The 23,189-nt window shown below is 50.4% G+C and overlaps 1 protein-coding gene across 3 annotated transcripts in view; it reads right to left on the reverse strand.

The window, feature by feature from the left end:
- Nucleotides 1-23,189, reverse strand: part of VWA5B1 (von Willebrand factor A domain containing 5B1) — a 68,578-nt gene that overhangs the window by 28,342 nt on the left and 17,047 nt on the right. For 2 of the 3 annotated variants that reach the window (XM_077971783.1, XM_077971790.1), the window contains exons 2-11: nt 20,041-20,205; nt 17,799-17,951; nt 16,195-16,465; nt 13,401-13,546; nt 12,355-12,486; nt 11,579-11,703; nt 7,580-7,756; nt 3,139-3,249; nt 759-961; nt 153-267 (exon numbers count right to left, since the gene is read on the reverse strand). In XM_077971783.1, the coding sequence (XP_077827909.1) occupies nt 153-267; nt 759-961; nt 3,139-3,249; nt 7,580-7,756; nt 11,579-11,703; nt 12,355-12,486; nt 13,401-13,546; nt 16,195-16,465; nt 17,799-17,951; nt 20,041-20,179 (1,572 nt within the window). In that variant the 5' untranslated portion in view covers nt 20,180-20,205. The remainder of the gene's footprint in view (nt 1-152; nt 268-758; nt 962-3,138; nt 3,250-7,579; nt 7,757-11,578; nt 11,704-12,354; nt 12,487-13,400; nt 13,547-16,194; nt 16,466-17,798; nt 17,952-20,040; nt 20,206-23,189) is intronic. The other variant, XM_077971794.1, reaches the window with a different exon arrangement.

A 23,189-nucleotide genomic window follows, 5' to 3' on the forward strand; every position in this document is an offset into this window, starting at 1 on the left:
CAAGTCTCTGGTTCTCATTGGGGTGCAGTGTGGCCTAGTGAAGAGCTCAGCTTTGGGGTGACATTCCAGCTCCACCACTGAGTTGCCATGTGACTGGTCTGGGCCTCTGAGGTTCCAGCACCAGAAGGGACTGCGTGGGTTCTGCTGCCTACCTTGGGTTGCAGCCGCTCCCCCTCCATCAGGAACTCAGCACTGCCCTTGGACACAGATGCCAGCCCTTTCACCAGTCTGTGGCAGACGTTGGGTCCAATTCCAAAGCTATAGCACCTGGGGGAAGGGGAGAAGAGAGGCTGCTATGTCCTATCCTCTCTACATCTTTGCCTCCTGATGTGGAAAGGGACAGAGCATGGCCCAGCAGGATCTCGGAGCTGGCCCTATCTTCAGGCAGAGGGAGAGGGAGAAAGAAGATGGTACTTCCATCAGGAAGTACCCACATACACATCCATCAATTCACCCACAGACAGTCCATCAATTCCCACCCAGCACAGAGCGGGAGCAGCCTCTCCCTTGGCTGTGGGATCTCTCCCTAGGCTGCTTTTATGAGTTGTGTGCAGAGGCATGGGTAGCTCACCCATTCTGAACTTGAGAGGGAAAAAGATGAACTTTGAAATCAGCCCACACTATCTTGGAAGCAAAGCCCTGTGGGAATTGTGGGTCCTGTCCTCTCCCTGTGGCATTTTCCACATTGCCCTTCGGCTGTGGTGCCCCAGCCCCAGCAGCTTGGAGTCACCGAGCCTAGACCCTCAGCCAAGGCCCACCTGGTGGAGAAGGCGTGATTTCGCAGCAGCTCCAGTACCTTCCCCGTGTTGTTGACAGCGCCATCTGTGATCAGGAAGAGGAGTCGCGGGTGGCCTCGGTGCACTGGCTGCCTGAAGATCCACTTGAGAGGGGAAAGGATGTTGGTCCCACCCATGTCGGCCCTCATTCTCTGGATGTCATCACAGGCCATGGCCAAGCTCTCCTGCAGAGAAGCAGGCAGTCCCCAGGGTCACCATATGGCACAGAGACTCTAGACCACCTAAGGAAGAGGCCTTTGTTTCCCTAGATCTTCTTTTAGGCTCACCAGAGTTGACCAATGCTCCCACTTTCATCCCCGCCCACACTCACAGGAAGAATGGGTGACCACTCATTTGGTGTCATTCTGCTCAACAGCACCCCCTACCAATGCCTGAAACACCAACCAGTTGTCCTTTCTGGGTTCCCCTTTAAAAATAGAAGCACTCCTGGAAGAGGTAGCACATTAAACCCCTGATTCCTTGGCATACATGAGGTTTCTTTTTCTGATGAGGGAGGCGGGTTGTGTGATGGAAAGAACACTGGACTAGGAATCTTAAGATCTGAGTCCAGAGACTGACTCTGGCACCAGCCCCCGTGACATTTTGAGAAAATCATTTCTCTAATCCAGGCTTCAAATTTCCTTGCTCTGTGGGTCCCAACTGGCCAAGGATGGATGTTATTTGCAGCAAGAGTAGATTCCCACTGGATACAGTGACCTCCTCCTCCTGGCTCAGGGGAATGCTGTTTCAACATCTACTCTTGGACGGGCCTTAGAAGTAACAGCATGTTTGGGAAGCCAAGGCAGGTGGATCACTTGAGGTCAGGAATTCGAGACCAGCCTGGCCAAAATGGTGAAACCCCATCTCTATTAAAAATACAAAAATTAGCTAGGTGTGGGGGTGCATGCCTGTAATCCTAGCTACTTGGGAGGCTGAGGCAGCAGAATCGCTTGAACCTGAGAGGCAGAGGTTGCAGTGAGCCAAGATCAAGATCGTACCATTGCACTCCAGCCTGGGTGACAGAGTAAGAGAGATGAGAGACTCCATCTCAAAAAAAAAAAAAAAAAAAAAAAAAAAAGAGAGAGAGAGAAAAGAAAAAAGAAAAGCAGTAACGGCATGTATCAAAAGTCTTAAGATGTATGTGTAGCTTTTGAGCCCGCAAGGCTAGGAATTAATTCTAAGGGAATAATTAAAGATGCATGCAAAATCTGTGATACAAAGATGACTAAATAAAATGGGAAGAACTTTAATGCTTGACTGCAGGGGTTTTGTTAAATAAGTCCCAATCTATCTGTATAGTGAAATACTAGGAAGCCATTACAGTTACATTACAGATTAATACTTACTGGCATGGAAATATATTCATGATAGACTGCTACATTAGAAAAGTAGGTTACAGAACAGTATGGAAGGCCTAATCCTATCTTTATTGAAAATGTGTGTAAACGCATAGAACAAGGGCTGGAAGGATTTATACTAAGCTCTTAGCAGTGTCTTTTCTTCCTTTTTTCCTGACTGACATAATCACGGGAGATTTTTAAACACATTTTGTTTTTGATATCTACATTTAAAAATTGTGGAGTGATCAATACATATTATTCTTTTGTTGTTATCATTGTAGAAATGAGGTCTCACTCTGCTGCCCAGGCTGGACTCAAAGCTCCTACGTTCAAGCGACCTTCCCACCTCAACCTCCCGAGTAGCTGAGATTACAAGCGCATGCAACATATATTATTCTTGTATTTTTAAAACTCATAACATTATTTTTAGTTGAAAAGTGTCCCATTTGTCTGTCCTTCCTCCCTCCTTTCCTTCCTTCCTCCCTCCCTCTCTTCCTCTTCTTAGATCTGGGTAGGATGCTGCAATTTTGAACATGCTGTTGGGGCCACAGCCTTCTTGTTTCACACAGTATCTTGAGCCTTGTGAATTCCATTCTTAGCCCACTGCCACGCCCACTCATCCACCTATTCACTCCCCTACTCCTTATCATCTGCTTCCTTAGCTCAACCTTGCATGCATCCATCATCCTTGTGAAACGGAGGCTTCAGTGAGTGGCAGGCCTGGGCTATGTCCTCTCTCTACCCACTTTCTGTACCTCATCTCTGCACACACACACACTTTGCCCAAAATATCGTTTGATTCTAAAGAGGGGGGGATGTCAGAAGTCTGGGATGTCAGAAAAATGTCCAAACAGAGATAGCTTCTCTTTAGTTCTCTGCCCCCGGGTGTGATCTGAGTTCTCTGTGGGTGGGCAGCTTCTGAGGCCAGCACTAGGGTTTTAACGATTTTTTCCCCTTTTGCTCCTTTCCTCTGCTCCCCACCATGCACCACCCTCCTGGTCCCAGCCTTGCCCCCTCATTACCTCACTGTAGGTCTGGCTGGAAGGAAAAAGGCTCTTAAATGTAGATCCAAACCCAATGATATTGAAGAGGCAGGCTGGCATGAGGCTCTTAAGGGCCACCAACATGGCATCCTGGCAGGAGAGAAAGTGGTTTTCAGGATTCGGGAAGGAGTTCTTGTCATTCAACCACCACACTCCAATATTCTCTTTCCCAGAACAGGAGTGACCTCCAAACAGGCATTTACCCTCCTCTGTCTGCACCCAGCAACTCCTTATCCCTCACATCAAGAAATTTGCTGACACTGACCAGAGGCTGGACCAAAGCCACCACCACCACCACCACCATCATCGTCATTATCATCATCGTCAAACTTATCCATGTAGCAGGTCTGACTTCTTAAAGCCTTTCTATTATGACTTTCCAGTTCCATTTAACCTCTTGCTGATCCTGAGAGGTGGGGAGAGCAGGGAGCACCCTCTCCCTGCTGCCAAAGCAGAATTGATGTCTAAGGGAGGAAAGTGGCCTGGTCCAGGTCACACTGTTGATGGAATGGCTTCTGGCCCTCCTGTGGGACCTTCTGCATCAGACTCAACCTAACCATCACTAACTAAGGACACATCCTCAGGGGCAGTCTCTTCAGCTCATATTTGTCAGGTACACAGGAGGTACTTTGCATGCATCACCTCACTGATCTTCACCATAACCTTTCGAGGCAGGTACGCTATTATCCCTATTTTATAGAAGAGAAGATTGAGGCACAGAGAGGTGAAGTAACATGTTGGTGAGCATCCAGTGGGTAAATAATGGAGTCAGGACTCAAAGCTATGTCACGTTGCCTCCAAAGTCTATGGACACTAAACATAACCCATGTAACTATGCCCCACCAGGAGACCTTGATAAAGGTAGATTGAAAAAAACAGTGACAATGAAGGAGGTGGAGGTGATGGTAGAAGCAAAATAAATGATGATGATGATGATGGTGATGATGGTTATGATACAATGCAATCACAAATATCAAGCAATTACTATGTGCTAAACATTCTAAGTTATGTCACCCCCCTCAGCCTCAGCCTGGTGCATAGTAAACATTCAGTAAATGGTTATCATTATCAACCCAATGAGATCTATATTAATATTAATAACCCTATTTTACAGATGAGGAAACTGAGGCTCAGGAGAACTAAAGAATTACACTGGGTTGCAAAACCTAAGACTAATGACTGAGGCTTTAAAAACACAGCTCTGGCTGGGCACAGTGGCTGATGCCTGTAATCCCAGCACTTTGGGAGGTGGAGGCAGGCAGATCATGAGGTCAGGAGTTTGAGACCAGCCTGACCAATATGGTGAAACCCTGTCTCTACTAAAAACACAAAAATTAGCCAGGCGTGTTGGTACACACCTGTAATCCCAGCTACTCAGGAGGTTAAAACAGGAGAATTGCTTGAACCTGGGAGGCGGAGGCTGCAGTGAGCCGAAATCATGCCATTGTGCTCCAGCCTGGGCAATAGAGCGAGACTCGTCTCAAAAAAACTCCAAAAAACAAAAAAAAACACAGCTTTGAGATTTTTATTCATGTCAGCTCTGCCTTGGCAGAGGAATGAAGGTCTGTCTGCCCCTCACCTCCATGTCCCCCATCTTGTTTATTGATAGTACCCCAGGGATCTCAGCATGGCTTCAGGGAAGCCATCATCCTTCAGGATCTAGAAGAAAACAGCTGCAAGTGGATTCTGGCAAATTTTACACCACGTAGATTTCCAGGCTCCACATACTCACACCCCAGTCCCATCCCCCACCCTGTAAACATTAACATTAAACATTAACATTAACATTCTCTCGATCTCTTTTCATTGCTTGCCTCAATACATTTGGTTTCTCTACAAAAGAAGTCAATGTCTGCTTATTTTTTCATTAGTCACTAATGCATATTCCTGCTAGGAGGAGATTCTGCTGATCCATACAGATTGTCTCTGCTCACACCTATTAGAATTTTTAAAGCCATGTTTTTGGCAGCAAGCAGCAGTTGAAGAATGAGACCAGCTGCAGGAAATTAAATTGGCTGGACTTTCCCCTTTGGCATAGGCTGTTTGGATTTCTATTTTCTCCCTCCCCCCGAGCCTAGATTTTCCTAAAACTTCAACCCAATGGGTCACAATTAAGGACCCAAGCAACCTTCCAGTGGCCTTATTGTCAGTGGGGAAAGGGGTGGGTAGCCTGAGTAATTTCTGTGCCTTTCTCTAAAAGGGTCATGTTTAGCATGGATGGCACCAATGCAAAGCCATTTGTGAAGGCATGACCTTGAGCTCAGTGAGCTGAACTGGAGAAGGGCAGGAGAGATTCCAAGGAGAAAGAGGACTGAAAGGAGAGCCAGAGAAAGTGATTGTCAGAGAATTCCAGAATGCAAAGATTGGACAGGCTTTCAGTCCAGAAAGTGGATTTCCATTTATGAACTAATTCCATTTAACTGGTAGTAACTGCCTGGAACACTGGGATGACAAGGATATAGACTGAGTCCAGGTTCAGCAGGAAAAAAATTGTCATGACCAATTATTGAATTGATGGGGAGAGGGGAGCCAAGGGACATGTGACATACATTCACTCTGCCTGAACTGATCCTTCTCACTCTACAGAAAGGACGAATGAAGCCCAGACTTGAGAATCAACTTGTCCACAGCCAAGGAGCAAATCGGTGGCAGAATTGACCTTGGAACCCAGGTGTTGCTTTTGGCACAATGCCATGCAGCAGAGATGATATCATCAGAGAAGAGAATTTTTTAGTGGAAGAGTATGCATAATTCTCCATAAGCAATGTAAGGAAAATGAGCTCTGAAGCAAGATATAGAAGGCCCAGGCTCTCTCATTAACCCTGTGATGCTGGGAAAAGCACTTAGCCTCTTGACAACTCAGTTTCTTTACCTGGAAAGTGGAGGGGAAATGGATTAAATGCTCCCTAAGGCATGTTTTAGGTTTATGCTTCTGTGATGCTCTAGGGTAGCTGAGACATCTTATGAATTGATATAGATGCAGAAGGGGATACAGATGGCCACAAAGGCCTGGAGCGTGCTTCAGCACTCCAGCACCGAGGACAGCTTCTCATTCCAATGTTTGCCTTTGATGGTGGGCAGGTTGGGGAAGAAGGTGTCAATCAGCCCTACACCCCTGTGTCATGAGACCTCAAACAGGAACTTGGGTCCTGTGTATGACTCCTCTGTCATACTTCAAGACAACTGTAGCAAACCCGCGGGGATACCTGGCATCCCAGATCCTACCCAACCCTCCTCTCCTTGCTGAGCTTGCTGTCCTGGAAACAAGAGCTTGCTCTGGGAACAAACTAGGGGGAAAGATGAAATTTCAGGTGATGGCAGAACCCCACTCTGTTCTTGCCCCCTCCTTCCTTGTTTTCCTGACCTCAGTTATCCTTTACCCCGATCAATAAAGAGATGGAAGGCTTTTCATGCATAAACACAGAGCTAGGCGCCATGGAAAAAGAGAGGTGAGAGGATAGATGACCCTTTTCCTAAATGAGTTCATAACTCCAGAAAGACAGACATCTGCACAATCAAAAATACAAGGGAGTCTTGTAAAATGCCACAGTCTAGACCGGTAATCTCCTGTGGGTAGGGCAGGGGGCAGGTGAAATGCGTCTGGATTGTCGAGGGGAGGGTTCTATCACCATTGCTTCCACTCTCCTGAGGAGCTCTCCTTAGCAGGGAGACAAAGCTCCCATGTATTCTGATTGGCTAGCAGGCCTGTGCCTCTCTCTTGACTGTCAGCTCCTTGAGGACAGCAAATGTGTTTACATTCTGCTGTTTTTCCAGATGGCCAAGGGCAAGGCTTGGCACCTATTAGGCACTTGAAAAAAAGAGAAACCAAGTCTTTTCTACCAAATTCTATACATTCCTTGATGGCAGGGGCCATGTCCACTGAAGCTCTGATGTCAGGTGGTGGGAACAGTCAGGTGGACGTGGGTTTAATTTTAGACCACACTGGCCATGTGACCTTGGGCAGGTGACTGAAACTCTCAAGATCAGCTTTCCTATATGGAAAATGGCAAAAATAGGATCAAACGCATAGGATTATTGTCTGGATTAGATACCAAGCATTGCATTAAGTGGCTAGCACCGTATCCAACACATAGCAGACCCTCAGCAAATGTTACTTCCCTTCCTCTCTTCTCCTACCCTGCTCCACTCAGTACCTGCCGGGGTGTTTTAGCTAAAGTTTGTAGAATGCAAAGGACAGCTATGGATGACTTCATCCCTTGTAAATGGATGCCAGCTCTGCCTCTGCTCACACTACTTCACGTTTTTTTGGAGATGCAAATGGAGTTTGGGTGTCTCCGTTTAAACTGATTTTTAAAAGTTGTTTCTTGGAACAGAAAGTGCTGAGGAAGCTGGGTTGGGGGCGCACAGCTGATTTTCCCTGGATCCCTGGGCCCTGGGGAGGGGTCCTCTCAGCAGGTACCTTGACTCGGTGCATGCTGATCCCGCTCATGCTGCTGCTCCTGTCAATGAGGAAGATGAACTCCCCGTGGGCCTTTCTCAGGCACGGCTGGACTGACTGGAGGTCGGGACAGAAGTTGAGCATGATGACGGAGTGGTGGGGAATGTCTTTGTGGAGGCGTTTGCGAATGATTTCTGTCTGGAGAAGAAAGGAACACTCTGATTGGGCAATCAGGGGGTCAAGAGGTACTCCTGGGGACTCATCCTGGTCCCCATCACTCACCATGCACCCACATCCTGCTCAGGCTCTGCACGGAAGACTTCCGGGCTGACTGTGCTCAGCTTCTCTGTTTGCTAGACCTTCACGGGTTGCAACAGCAAGCATAGACTTTGCAGACAGAAAGACTTGGGTTTGAATCCCTGCTCTGTCACCATCCTACTGTGTGACATGGGGGCGAGCCCCTCCTCTGGGTCTATTTACCCATTTGTCAAATGGGGCGAATAATGTCCGCTTCTCAGGGTGGTTGTGAGGATGAGCTGAGTCAGCACAGACGCGAGAAGCCCCTTGGTTGAGTAATGGTCTCTCGCTTCTACGCTCAGTGTGTAAACTGCGCTCTGGCTCCTCTTGGTTGTGAACTGGGTTTCCCTGGTTTACCGATTCTCTCCCATTGTTAAATTCCTACTCACTCTTCAAATTCTACCCGTTTGGAAAGTCTTCCCCAATTTCCAGGTGGACTTAATTACTTAGTTTCCTCATCCATGAAATGAGGACAAGAAGACATACCTCACTGAGTTGTTGCATGGGTTCAGTGCACTTGGGAAGCTGGCTGCCTGGCAGAGAGCAATTGTCTCTAAACAGCAGCCATCATTGCCACTGCTGGTGCTGCTGTTGTTGGTCCTGGAGGCCCAGGCACTTCTCATGTTGAATACAGTTTTTTGCTCCGATCTCTGCCTCCCGCCAACTTGTTTGCTATTATACTTGAAGGCAGGTCATCTCTTAGCTTCTTTTACATCTCCAGAATTTAACATAGGGCCTGGTCCAGAGATGGATCAGTAAAGATTAAGGGAAGGACAGTGCCTTGGTGTTTATTCTTTTATGTGGCCTCCTAGCTGGCCCTGAGGCCAGAACCCTTCCCCTTGCTTCTCCCCCTCCCCTTCCCACAGAATCTCATTTCCTTTGTTCTCACACTGCTTTCACTCTCCACCCCGACTTTCTCTCTCTGTCTCCTTATCTGGCTGTCTCTGTGTGTACACGTGTCTCTGTGTCTGTTTCTCAGTTTCTGTCTATTTGGGTTCCTTCCCCATCTCAATAGATGACATCACCACCCACCCAGTTGTTCAAACCAAACGCCTAACAGTTGTCCTCGGTTCCCCTCTTTTCCTCACTCCACACATTCCATCCTGCAGCAAAGCATTGCCAGTCCTGCTGCTAAGATGCAGCCTGAATGCGTCCATGTCTCTCTGTCTCCACTGCTACTGCCCATGTTCAGGAGAGGACTGTCTCTGTCTCTGGACCTTTGCAAGAGTCTCCTCCTGCTCTCTTTGTCCAACTTTTATCTCCCTGTGGTCCACTCCGCAGAGAGCAGCCAGAGTGACTGTTCTTGTCATTCTCTTGCTCAAACAGTGCCCTCCCTGAATACTCTAAACCATGGTTTAGGAAGCCCCCTGTGGCCTCACCCCTGCCTACCTGTCCACCTCCTCTCTACCCACTCTGCTCCCTACATTTCAGCTGCACTGACCTTCTTCCTGTTTTCCAAACAGGTCACCATTGTTCTGCTTCCTGCTCTTTCATCCCTTGTGCCCTCTCCATCCATTCCTCCCACGGTGGGCTCTTGGTCATCTGCCAGGTCTCATCCTCAGACAGGCTTTTGCTGATACCCAGCTAAAGAACACCCAGCACCTATGACTTGTGGTCATATCACCCCTCTTGATTTGCTTTTTCATTTTTATTTTTTGAGACAGAGTCTCGCTCTGCCACCCGGCTGGAGTGCAGTGGCGCTATCTCGGCTCACTGCAACCTCCGACTCCCTGGTTCAAGCAATTCTCCTGCCTCAGCCTCCAGAGTAGCTGGGATGACAGGCATGCACCACCACGCCTAGTTAATTTTTGTAGAGACGGGGTTTCACCATGTTGGCCAGGATGGTCTTGATCTCCTGACCTTGTGGTCCGCCTGCCTCGGCCTCCCAGAATGCGGCGATTACAGGGGTAAGCCACCGCGCCTGGCCTGATTTGTTTTTTTTCCTCAGTCTTTCCATTCCAGAATATAAGCTCCATGAAGATAAAGACTGTATCATTCTCAGTATTGCCCCCCTAAGATTTATTGGTTGAATGAGTAAGTGAGGGAATTAATCTGTGTGGGCCTTTTTGTCTGCCACTGATCTGTGTGTGCATCTTTTCTTTTTTTTTTTTTTCTTCAGCCTCTGTTTCTCTTGGCATCTCTGTCTCTTGCGCATGGTGTGTCCTTCTATGTGATTTGCCCTCTCCTTGCTAAACCAGGGTTTCTGACAGCTTGTCCCACCCACTCTTCCTGATTGATGTTCACCCTGTGGATACCCGCAACCCACTCTTCTCCCTGCCAAGGGAACTGGCTCGCTCTCTCCCACGTGAAGCCCCTCCACCAGAGGCCACAGCCCAGACTGGCTCTTTTGATGACAGAGCCCAAGGCAGCAGCACCACATCTGTCAGTGAGAGAAGCCACCTCCAGAAACCTTATCTTCCTCTCAGAGGGACGGGGTGGGTACCCTGGCTCAGGATTCTCTAATGTCTCCTCAAGCTGCCATTATCCAATTACAATAAACTCATCATTTCTTAGCAGCTGTGGGTTGATTGCTGTCATCCCTGGAGTTTGTGAGAATACAGGCTATTTGCATAACCAACCCAAGGTGGCAAGTTAATTCTCATTTGCTTCCACCATCCCCGAGCTAATTGATTTAAGGCTTGGCAGGCAAGGCAGGCAGCCCCAGGCCTGGGAGACCCACTGGGACCCTCTGGCATACAGGCAGCAGTTCTCAGAGCTCTGGCATTGCCACCCCCTACTCTGAGAACCTGGCCCTCTGGCAATGCCACCCCCTACTCTGAGAACCTGGCTCCAACTTCTCCCAACTGACTCATCTGGCTGAGGGGCACCTCTGGGAGAGCAGGTGCTTCCAGTGGGGTCTCTGTCCACTTCCTCACCTTGCCACTGCCCTGTGCCAGCTAGGCGGGTAGAGCATGGGTGGTGTTGTGAAATCCAGCTCAACTGCCCCCACAGAATCCATTCTCATCCCTTAGCCTCCTGGTCACCAAATCTAACTTCTGAGATAACAGTCTCTCCCTTCCTCCAGCTCACTGGTGATCTTTGGGTGCTAGATCTCAGTTTTCTCATCTAAAAAAGGGGCTAATGGAAAGAGATGAGCCATCATTCTGAAACCTATCTTGGCATTCAGGACCTGGCTCAGTGTGCAGGACCGTGAGTGGGAGGCAGAGCACAGGGTGTGACCTGTGGCTGACGCTCAGCCTCCAACCTTCCCTTTCCCATCCCCGTCCCCTGGCCAGGCCTCCTTGTCCTGCAGCTTCATGGGGTGGGGGACAGCTTTCCCCACTCTGCTTTTGTCCTTTATGTCATAGCAAGCAAGGGCCCCAGAGGGAGGAAGAGCAAGAGGCTACTCAGCTGGTGGGTAGGGGAGGTCCAGGAGGTAAGGAGCTGAAGGGTCCTGGGCACCCCTGGGGATGCAGAGGCCCGGAGGAGGCCAAGGCAATTTCTGCCACCATATGTGAATTTTCCTGGCTTACGCACCTGCGAGGTCCTGGAGAAAGGTGACCTAGCAGGAGGCAGGAACAGAGCCAGGATAATGGGGCATCTGAAAGTGCCCTGCAGTGCCCTGGGGCCCACAGAAGGAAACACTTCTTGCCTGGTGTCTGCCTCCAGCTTGCTGCATGACCTCAGGCAGGTTACCTCCCCACCTCACTGGTTCAGTGGAGACCAGGCCTCAGTGCCACCCCAACTCTGCCACCATCCGCTCCCCGCCTCAGTTGCCCTCACCTTCCGCTCTGCACTGTTGTTCTTCTTCATCCCTTTAATGAAATCTGTTCTTCCCTTCAAGTACTGGTCAAACTCTCCCAGCGTCATGTCCCCTTTCTCTATCAGGACATGGGGCATATGGGGCTCTGCAGAGATGAGATCGACTCTCAGCACTTGGCCAGGTATCACAGGAGAAGGATGCTGGGGGCTTTGGTTTAGGTGCAAGATTCTCACAGGGGTGGGACTCCCAGTTGGAAGCAGGGTGGAAGCCCTGGCTGCCTGAAGCAGTGTAGGGCTTGGGAAGACTCCTTAGCTGGGAGGCAGGGGAGCCTAGTGGCCATGGGTGACTCACTGCCCCTCTCTGGGCCTCAGCTGAGCCATCTGTAAAATGGTAGTGGGATGGGGTTAAATGCCTCTCTGATGTTTTCAGGTCCTGACATTCTGTGAATTCTTGAACAGACAAGAATTTCTCCTTGAGGCTACAGAATTTCCAGGGTCTCACTGAACTTTGGTTTCCAAAGATCCCCTGCTCAGCTGGCCTGGGGTAAAGTGTCCTGATGGGTGGATGAGACCCTAGGCCTCTGGAGCTTGAATCAGGGCAGGAGACACTTGATTCCACCAGCTAGAGCCAACTTTCCTGGGAGGAAAGTAGTGAGTCTCCTCTCCTTGGCCACACACCCCCGAGCCTTTCCCTGGTTAGCTAGCTGCTGGGCAGAGGGCCACATGTTCTGTCCCCACAGGCTCAGCACCTCCTCCCTCCCACAGGCAACCCAGGGGCCCGTTGTGGGGCACCGTACCACTGGGGTGGATGAGGATCTCCACAGGCCGGTCAAAGGTGTGCTTGTTGGCCAAGGTGATGATGATGCTCTTGGCCGAGCGGGCAGATGGGGCAGCATCGGCACGAATCTCGTGCGTGGGACTCTCCACCCCTGAGTGGCATAGAAAGGCAAGGGGGATATAGGCTCATGAGGTCAGGAGAGAGAGGAGTTCGCTGGGGCACACCAAGACCCAGGCCAGAGATGAGTGACATGCCAGCCCCATTAGGGGCTCCTGACCTGCAGTATGACCATGGCCAGGCTGCCTCAATTTCTCCACCTGTAAAATGCAGGCTTAGATAGATGGTGTCTGATGGCTTTTCCTGCTCTCAACTCAGGATCTAGTGGGGGTTGGAGGAGTCGCATTCTTATAGGGCACACACAGCCCCCAGCATGCTGCCAAGCAGATGGCTCTCAGCGCTCTGTCGAAGGGTGCTTTTTTGATGGGTGCTCCATAAACGCACCTCACACTGGAATGCAATGTTGCTCTAGGAGCGCATGCACTGACAAGACACCATATCCTCGTGTCCTTTTAAGGCTCTGAGTGGTTGTGGGGAGAACCTTCAGAGCAATGGTTCTTAATCCTGGTTGCATGTTAGAATCTTCTGGGGAGCTTTTAAATGTTTCCATGCCCAGAACATACCCCAGAATCTCTGGGAGGTGGGATCTAGGCTGCAGGATGTTCGGGTGTCTCTGGGTGCTTCTGACAAGCAGACAAGGTGAGAACCAGGAAGCAGCTTTACAGCTGTGGCCTCTAGGAGAGGACCAAGGTCCACCATTCCCCGTGGACGTTCTCCCGAGGAAGCCATTGGGGTGGAAGTCGGTGGCCTTGAAATCTGTACTGGGAAGGGACTTATCTTTGGGCTGCTTGTTGGGGCCATGGGAAATGGGGGTCCACAGGCTTTGTGTACTTTTGTTGATCTCCCATCTGGGCCAGTTGGCTTCCCTGCCCACCCCTGTCCCATCCCTGGCAGCCTTTGACTTTTGGCCTGAAGCCCTCCAATCCCGTCTGGATATCTCCCTCTCACCTGCGAGCAGACATGGCCCACGGATCTCCAGCTGGAAGTTGAACTCATACTCCATGGGGTTGGACACATCAGTGTTCAGGAGAGTCACTAGACACAACTTATTCCAGGAGCCCGAGGTCCAGGCACCGAAGCAGTGCCTGTCTTTGCTGGAAAAGTGCCGGGAGAAGGAAAGGAGACCAGCCAGGGTGGAAGCAGGGGACCAGCGTGAGAAGACAAGGAGAGGACAATGAGTTCCAGGCAACCCAGCCCACCAAGGGGGCCCTCAGACCCGTACTCTCCCACTCAACCTGACCCCAGGGAAAGCCTGGATTCTGACGTAAGGCACAGCCACCTCCAAGGAGCACCCACGCTGGACCAGGCATCAGGCACGGTGCTCCCGAGGGGTAGCTCACATCGTTCTCACCACAGCTCTGGGAAAATGTCAGAGTCTCTGCAGGGAAACTGAAGCTCAGTGTGATGAGGTGACTGGCCCAACTTCCCACTATTAAGAACTGGCAGAGTCCTGGCCCAGATCTCCTAGCCTAGGTCTGTCTGGCTCCATGGTGAAACGGTTTGTACTGCGTCACACCATGTCTTGAATCTCTGTCTTTGTGAGCTGCAAGCCTTGCGAGTCATTTCTCCTCTAAGTGTTTGTTTTCCCATCCTTTAAATGGGTACAATACTTTGCAGTTGCTTTGAGGACTCCAGGAGCAACTACTTAGCCAAGTGTCTGTCACCTGCTGAATGCTCACGTTTCGGGGCCCTCTTTCTTTGCGATCTCCACCCCATCTCCCATCCTATGCTGTCTCCACAGGCACACCCCCTAAGGCTTTTAATCTATGTCCTTCCATATGCACACATCCTTGTAAAATATGGGGCAGCATTTGGGTGTAATTGTGCTTTAAGCTGACAAGATCGCCTTATATTATGAATCTCATTCGATCTCTTACTTTTTTTTTTTTTTTGGCACAATGTTATGTCTTAAAACTCTGCCCAGGAGGCTGCAAACCCAAGTCCTCGCTGCTAACTTGATATCACTTGGGGGCATCCGTTACATTGTACTTGTTGTTCCCAGCTCGGCCTCCCCACATCCACAAATAACGCCACCATGAATATCCCTGTCTGTGTTCCCTTTGGACTTGTGAAATAATTTCTTCATGATCCCCGGGGGAAAGGGCACACTGAGGATTGCCAGATTGCTTTCCTGGGTGGCTGTCCCCATTCCTAATTCCATTAGCAGTGAACAAGCCTTCCCCTTCTCCTCACTAACACTTGGTGTCATCTGGTTTTTGGATTTTGTCTTGTGTCACTCTATCTGAGCTCCTTTGAGATTCACAGGGGTTTGAGGCAGTCTTTTTCCAAGAGTGTCACTCTTAACTCTGCCTGCTAGAATGGGCAGAAATAAGCGTATTAGCACCCGCTCAGTGGCATCAGGGCCTCCTGGCCTCTTGTTCCCTGACTCACTGAGGTCCTGAATGTCCCAGCTAGGCCCTGCCTCTCAAATGCACAAGGCTCATCGTCACCGGCAACACTTACAAAGACAACACACAGGCTGGTGCTCTTTGGTCTAAGACTGGCTTATGCCACCAGCTTCTCTGTTGTGCCAAGTGTCGTCCTTCAAGACCATGCACGATCCCACTCATCACCACCGATCTGACCTCTCTCCCTTCCTGTCTCACTCTGCGATAGCCACACTAGCATTTCTGCTGCTGCCGTGACACATGGCACCTGCTGCTGCCTCTGGGCCTCTGCACTTGTGACTCTCCCTGCGCAAAATATTCCCTCTAGTATATGTCCATGGCTTTTCCCCTTCATTCAGGTCAGGCCACAAATGATCCTAGTTCTTGTTCGTTGGAGCTAAAATGGCACTTGTCCCACTCTGTCCCCTTCCGTCCCCTACAGCACTTATTTTCATAGAAAATGATCTCAGCTGTAAGTGCCTTAGACTGTGACCCACCTCATTTTCCCTCCATACCATGAGGGGAGGACAGAGAAACTGTCCAGGTACAGGCTTGTCATGTTCTTCTCCCCATCCTGTTGAAAACCTTCTTAATGGCTCCTTGTTGCTTTTGGAGAAACAATCTTAGCCAGGGCCAAAGGGCGTCCGATGCCTCTGCAACCTCATCATGTGCCACCTGTGCTTCTGTTCCTCTCCAGTGCCCTGTCCTTGCTACCCCAGGGCCTTTGTCCCTGCTGCTGTCACCTACGGGAATGCTCCTCTCTGCACCTACATCCTCCTCATCGTTCAGTTCTTAGCTGAAACATCACCCCTCAGAGAAGCCTGGCCCGGCCCCTGACCCCCCAGGTTGGGTCCCTCTTTTATACTCTTAGCCCAATGAACTTCTCCTTCCTTGTACTTTTCAGTCAATAATGCATTCCAGTATACAATGAGTCACATAATTAGTTGTGTTATTCGTTGGATAATGGTCTTCCACTAAGTTCCAAAATGTCAGGAAACATACTGGTTTTTCTCCTTCTCTATCCCTAACAACCAGCCCAGTGTCTGGTACATCGTAGGTGATCAGAAAGTACCTCTTGAGTAAAGTTATGAAATTTGGACAGCTTGGAAATGCTGATTCCAAGCTGTCCAAATTTCATAACTTCTGGCCAGTACCATTACAGGGCATTTCAGGGATGCTTTTAAGTGCTCTAAAAGTGAGCAGGGGAGAAGCAAATGGCTCAGAGGGTGGCAACCGTACAGCAGAGTCTCCCCATCTCCTCCCTGTCTCCCCCACCCCATCCCCTACTAATGTCACTTGACGCACTCTCTGTTGCCCACCTGGGACTCTGATTGGTCTGGGCAGGGCTTCCTTACCCCTGGGCCTGTTGGTTGGAGGTGCCAGTGCTCTTGGTGCAGAACTGGGGCACGGTTGGGGCACAGACAGCAGGCAGAAGGACCCTCACAGCCCCGCTGGGCAGCGTCGGGAGCTCCGAGGAGGTGCTGATGAAGATGGCGACGTTCTCCATGGGGGCAATGGTCCCCAGGTTGGCCACAAACAGGATCCGCTCCAAATCCTCATCCAAGGTCACCTTTCCCGGTGTGCAGGAATGAGGGGCGATGGAAACCCCCTCTTGCAGAATGTTCCCTAAGTGCCAGGCTGGCGTCAGGGGCTGTACATAGATTATCTCTGATCCCCTCTAAGATTGCTCTTGTGGTAAGTGAGTGGCCCCATTTTGCTGATGGGAAAATCAAGGCTCAGCTTGAGGGTGTGTGTTGTGAATAAGTAACCCGTTAAACCAGGATCTGAACCCCCACGTGTCTGACTCTAGGCCTGTGAACTTTCCACTCGACCTTGCTGGGGGTGGAAAACTTGGACTCACAAAACCCCAACAGAGGGTCACATCTTCATCCCCCAAATTCTACTTCCCAACCCAAGAACCAAATAAAAGCATCCCCTGCCCTTGGGAATCCATACTTTTGCTCATGCTCTTTCCTTTTATCAAAACACCCATTTCTTCGTCCCTGCTTACCCAGTCTACCCACCCACCCAACCCCTCCATGAACACCTCCCTGGTCCCTGATCTAGGCTGGTCTTTTCTTCTAACATCATCACAACCTCTTTTGACACAGTCACTTTCCACCCCCTGCTCCCATCATGGTTACTCCTAGACAGATCCTAACTAACCTTTTGGACTGTGATAAATCATAACAACTCAGGGACAACTTTGCACATTACACAGGATGAATGTTCATTGAACGTTTTAATAACCACTTGAACAAACTTCACCTTGATCATAGATCCAACAGTAAGAATCTCTTACATTATATTTTACCTGGTCTACGTTCTAGCCCTGGTTCTTCCACCAGCATGCTGTGTGATGTGCTGCCTAAAAGGCACTAACAGCTGCCTTTCACTGACCTTGAGCCAGTTGCTCTCCCTCTCTGAGCCTCAGTTTCCTCAGTAGCAGGCATTAGTAGCCATGCTTTGAGTATTTACTGTGATGTGAGTTCTCTCCCTGCATTATACTGGTTGAGCATCGGGTGAGGACAGCTATTTATTTCATTTTACAGAGGGGGTTAACTTTTTCTCTAAGCTCACACCATTTGTAAGCAACAGGAAAGGGAGTCAAATCCCGGCGTGACTTGTCCTACAGCCTCTGAAATTAAAAGATGTTATTCTGTTTCTCTAGAGAGACCTTTAAAATCCTTTTGTTACCTCCCTTCCTTTGATCCTCACACACTTTCGAGTGACAACAGAAAGTCAATTACCTCTGTCTTACAGACAGTGAAGCTGAGGTTCAGAGAAGTTAATTATTGGCCCAAAGTGGCACAGGATTCCGTCCAGGATTCCTGACTAGTTCAGTGCTCTTTCTCTCTCATGTTCCGCTGCTATCCTTGCAGTCAGCCTGAGGCTCCAGCCCAGGCAGCCTCTGGCTGGCCCAACCCAGGTCCCGCTGCAGCCCTTCTGGTCTCCTTACCTGTGACTGTTGGGGATCGAACATGGGAGGCATCAAAGTGGCCGCTCTCCAGCTTGGCTTTGTCCTTGATCTGTACCGTCACTACACGGTCGGCAATGACTGCCTCAAAGCCGATCACCGTGGTGCACTCATCCAGGGGGTACACGAAGAGGCCTGTCAGAGCAGGGCCCAGCATTGCGAGGTGCCCCAGGCCCACCCTGCACACCCCTTGCCTGGAAGGAACCTGAATCCTTGGCCTGCCAGTTGGGTGGTGCCCACTGCCACTCAGCAGATGCCCAGAGGCCTCGGCAGCGAGCCAGCTCTGGGACCAGGTGGGTAAGTGCAGCGCCAGGGCCAGCTCTTATTTTGCAAGTGTGTGAGCCTGGTGTGGCCAGAACTTCTGATTTTCCAAGAGAGCGAAAACATGGGTTTTTATGGGACTTGTGTGCGCCTCATAAAGCACATCTGCGTGGTCAGTTTTGTCCATGGACCACAAGTTTGCCACCTGTGGCATGGAAGATTGGGGCTTTGGAGGAAGACTAGGGTTCTAATCCAGGCTCCGTCATGTTTCCTAGCCAGGTGACCTTGGATAAGACACTTAGCTTCTCTAGGCCTCCTAGCACCACCTGTAAGATGGGGATAATGAAGTCTATTCCCAGGGTCGTAGTGAGAACTGAAAAAAATAGGCATAATTTATGAAGCCACGTGCCACACATTATTATATCTTAGTGCTTCTCAAACTTTAGAAGCTCACGAGTGACCTGGGGTCTTGTTAAAATCCAGATTTGGATTCAGTAGCTCTGGGGTGGGGACAGAAATCCTGCCATTCTGAAGCAGCTTGTGAGTAATGCTGGCGGCTGGGGATCACATTGACAGTGTTAAGGTCTTGTTTTATCTACCCTCTTAATATCGGGACAGCACAATGCTGGGTCCAGGGTGAGCCCCCCACAAACCCCGACCTCCGCTCCCTCTGGGGCTCAGTTTCCTCATCTGTAAAGTGGGGGGACTTATGCCTTCTGCATGTGGAAAGCCAAAGGGCTGTTGGAAGTAGTTTGGGTATTTAGCTCCCTGAGTCTGCAGGTGGATCCTAATTTAAGTCGCCCTCTCTAGGTTTCCTTGAACACAGGAACAGGGCCATTTGCCCTGCCCGGGAAATTTCTAAGGCGAAGAAAGTTTCCCTGCGGCTCCCTTTGGTAGTGTTGGTCCCCAAGGCAGCCCTGCAGGGGTTTCAGAATCTCAGGTGGGGCTGAGGTTTTGTCACCAAAGGTTGGTGACCACAGACACGAAGTTTGGTGGCTAGGAGGCCCCATCACTGCGGATAGGAAGGGAATCCTGGCCGGTGCCCTCCTGGCCTTCCCACAACTCCCCTCCTGAAGTGGAAGGAGAGGAGTTTGATTTACAAATGACTCTGGCAGGCCAGTGTGCCTCCACACCCCTGACCGTGGTTCATATTCACAGATGGCTTCTCAGTCCACAAAGTCCTGCCTACTGTGTTACCTCATCGGCTCCGCCACAACCCAGGGCATCTGGACAGTGGGGAGGAACATCCTGATTTTGAGGTGGTGGCAGCTTCCCCAGGGTCATAGGAGCAAGAACCATGGCTAGGAGTGGAGGCTCCTGGCTTTGACTGAGTCTTGATGCCTCTCCTCTTGTGAGGTCCCCTGGAGAAAGTGTGGGACTGACCAGTGGACAGTGTGCCTTGTGGGCTGTAAAGTGCAGGGACAGTCTGGCACTGTGGCTCAAGCCTGTAATCCCAGCACTTTGGGAGGCTGAGGCGGGTGGATTGCTTGAACTCAGAAGTTCGAGAGCAGAGTGGGCAACATGGCAAAACCCAGTCTCTACAAAAAATACAAAAATTAGTTGAGTGAGGTGGCACATGCCTGCAGTCTCAGCTACTTGGGAGGCTGAGGTGGGAGGATTTCCTGAGCCCGGGAGGTGGAGGCTGCAGTGAGCCGTGATCGCACCACTACGTTCAAACCTGGGCAACAGAATGAGACCCTGTCTCGAAGAAAAAGAAAAGTGTGGGGATAGTTGGCTGGGGCTGAACCCAAACTTCTTCAGCTCAAATCCTGACCCTCCTTGCTATTAGCTTTGGGGCCTGCAAAGCAGAAATAGTCTCACCATTTTACAGATGAGGAAACAGACTCGGAGGGGTGGCGTGACTCGCCTAAGGTCAGTCAGCGAGTAAATGTCAAAACAGGGATTCAATATGGAGGAGGCGGTGGTCCCGGGGAGCCGGGGAGGCCCCAGCAGGTGTCCTTACCCTGGAAGGGCTGGGCTTCCAAGTTGCCATAGGTGAGGGAGGCAGTTAGGCCCAGGGCATAACCACTGACACAGGAGGTAACGTCAGATGCCGTGAGGGGCAGGGCTGCCCCCGTGATCCAATTCAGCAAGCCGGGCATCCTGCTGGCTACTCAGCCTTCAGAACCTGCAAGACAAGGAAGGGCAGGAAGTGGGGAGAGGCTCCCCCAAGTCCCCCCAACCTAGATTTCCCATTTCAGACAACCCCAACCAATCAAAGCAGCATTGTTTTCATTTTCCCCAAGAACTTCCTAGCTCCTGGGAAGGAAGTGACCGCAGGATAACTACCATTCTTCCCTGAGAAGAGGAGAAGTGGCCATTCTCTTCCTTTCATTTCACAGGTAGAGAAACTGAGGCTTGAAAGCATGTGACCTGTTGGGATTCACTCAAATGGTTGGAGCACAGTCAGGGCTAGAGTCCAGGTAGCCTCACGTTCAGCCTGGAATTCTCCCAACAGACCATGTGGGGAAGGCAGTCGAGGGGCTCAGGCTCTGACCCCATCCTCTGTGTGTCCTGTAATCCCTAAGCCTCAGATGTTGCCTCTGCAGAATGAGGACATTGGAATAGCTCACCACGTCCTTCCTGCTCTGACTTCAGTGAGCCTGCTCACTGCAGTGAACACTTGGTATGTGAGGGCCACCCCAATAGTCACCAAAGTAAGGGGAGCCACATTCTTCCAGGTGTAGAGGCCAAAACCTGGGAGTCATTCCTGCACCTCCTTCCCACCTCCCCGCCCCAACACACACACACAGCCAATCCATCGCCAAGACCCATGTGTCATCTCTGGAAAAACCCTTGTATCCATCCACATCCTCCCTTCGCGACCACCAGCACCTTGTCCCAGGCCACCACCACCTCCACGTGGACTGCAGCTCCTGATCTGCCTCTTGAATTTACTCTTGCCCAAGAATCCATTTTGTACCCACTCACCAGAACAAACATTCTGGGCACATAAACAGGACAGGTCTCTGCTACCCCACTTCCCTCTTGTACTCACCAATGAGTTCCCTTGCTCCTTGGACAGAGAACCAAAGTTTAAGGTGGCCTGGGACTCTATGGGGTTGGGCCCCTGCTGGCCTCCCCAGCCCAGCATCCCCATGGTCCCCAAACACACCCTGTGGGTCTCAGCAGTTTCCACTCCGGACACGTGTCCTGCTCCTTCCATCCCTGTGCTTGCTGCTCCTCCCGGAAGGCCCACCCCACCCCCATTTTTAAACTAGTAACGCCCTACTCATCTTTCATGGTCAACTCGGGTCCCCTCCGCAGGGAGGCCAGACCAGTGTGCCCAACATCCTCTGTCTTCCCCGCACAGAGCTGAGTTTCTCTCCCCAAGAGTATCTCTAACCATTTGTTGTGCTGCGTTCTGTTTCTGAGTGACGTCTGTTACTCTCTGTTTCCCGTTTGAGCGTAGGCGCTATATACGTGGGCATGGGCCACATCGACTTTGGCTTCACTACCCGCTTTATGTTGATTGAATGAAGAAGAGAATGCATGGCTTTCATCTTTGCAGCATGAAGGCCTCCACAGCATTTCTCAGGACCGTGTCTCAATGATCTAGGGCCTCCCAAGACCCCCGCCCAAGTAATCACATGCCTTGAAGAAGTAGGGTGGGAATGGAAAGCAAAGTCAAATGAAGGGTGTGGAGTAGAAGTTTGAGGTCAGATTCCCTCTGGGTTTTCCTGTCTGTGGGGTCGGTGCCAGGCAAAGCTTCCCTGGGCTGGTAGCCTGCTGCCCTTTATTTGCAAGGCTATTCAATGAGTGCTGAGTACCCTGCTCTTTCTCAAAGAAGGGACTGTTTCTCCTGGGTCCTCTCCATGTCCCCAGTTGAGATCCTCAGGTGCTCCCCCACACCCCGGCACCCCGCCAGACCAGCAGTGGCTTTTTAATTATGTTCTCCCTCTGGGCTCAGGCCCAGACAGCTCTGGGCTTATCTCCTGTCGGGCTGACTGACAGTAGCAGGCAGATAAAGAGCCGGGAGGGAGCTGCTGTCTCCCCAAGTGGCCTTCTCTTAGGAGATCTCTCTCCTGGTGGCCAGAGCAAAGCCTGGCAAAGCCTGGCAACTTCAAGGGGGTGGGGAGGCAGGGGGCAAGGGGGTGGAGAGGCAGCCTTCATTTCCTGACAGAGCCACGTCTCCCCCTCCCAACGTTCTCTCTCCCCCACCACCCCCGCCCGCATCCTGGTTCGCTCCTGTCTGGAATACTGATTGGGGAACGCAGCCTTAGGGAGCCAGCACCCAGACATGCATTGAACCCAGACCTCAGCTCCAGTCCACCTTGGGGTGAGGTTCTGCCAAAGGCATCTTATCCAACCCAATCTACCCACACTGTCCCTGGCCCAGGGAGCGGGGCTTAGATGAGGGACATCTGATAGCAGACGGCAGACTCCCTCAGCGTTGACCCTTTAGGAATGTCATGCAGCCATAAAAAAGAACAAAACCATGTCCTTTGCAGCAACACCGATGCAGCTGGAGGCCATTAGCCTAAGCGAATAATGCAGGAACAGAAAACCAAAAACCCCATGTTCTCACTTGAAAGTGGGAGCTTAACATTGTATACTCGTGGACATAAAGATGACAGTAATAGACACTCAGGACTACTGGTGGGGGAGGGAAGGAGTGGGGAAAGGGTTGAAAAACTAACTGTTGGGTACTGTGCTAACTACCTGGGTGACGGGATCAGTCATACCCCAAAACTCACCATCATGCAATGTATCCATGTAACAAACCTGTATATGTAGCCCCTAAATCTAAAATAAAAGTTGAAATTATTTTTAAAAACCATACACACACACACATGCAAATAAAAAACCAAAATCTATATTATGAAAAAAAGAAAGTCAGAACCCCTTGGAAAGAATAAACTTTAAATCCTGCGGGGGCCTGGTTAATGCATATTTTTTATCAATTAATCCAGCATTGATAAGCACCTACTGTATTCCAGGCTCTGAATTAGCCACTGTCTATATAAGGATGAGACCCAACCCAAGTGGCAAGGAGTTTATAATGTGGCAGCAGAGGAAATGTGGGAGTGGGTCATAGCAATGACAGCTGGAATTTATTAAACATTGAAAATGTGCCAGGCACATATATTATCTCATTTAATCCTCATAAAA

The sequence above is a fragment of the Macaca mulatta genome, chromosome 1 (assembly GCF_049350105.2).
Source record: "Macaca mulatta isolate MMU2019108-1 chromosome 1, T2T-MMU8v2.0, whole genome shotgun sequence".
Classification (NCBI taxonomy): Eukaryota; Metazoa; Chordata; class Mammalia; order Primates; family Cercopithecidae; genus Macaca; species Macaca mulatta.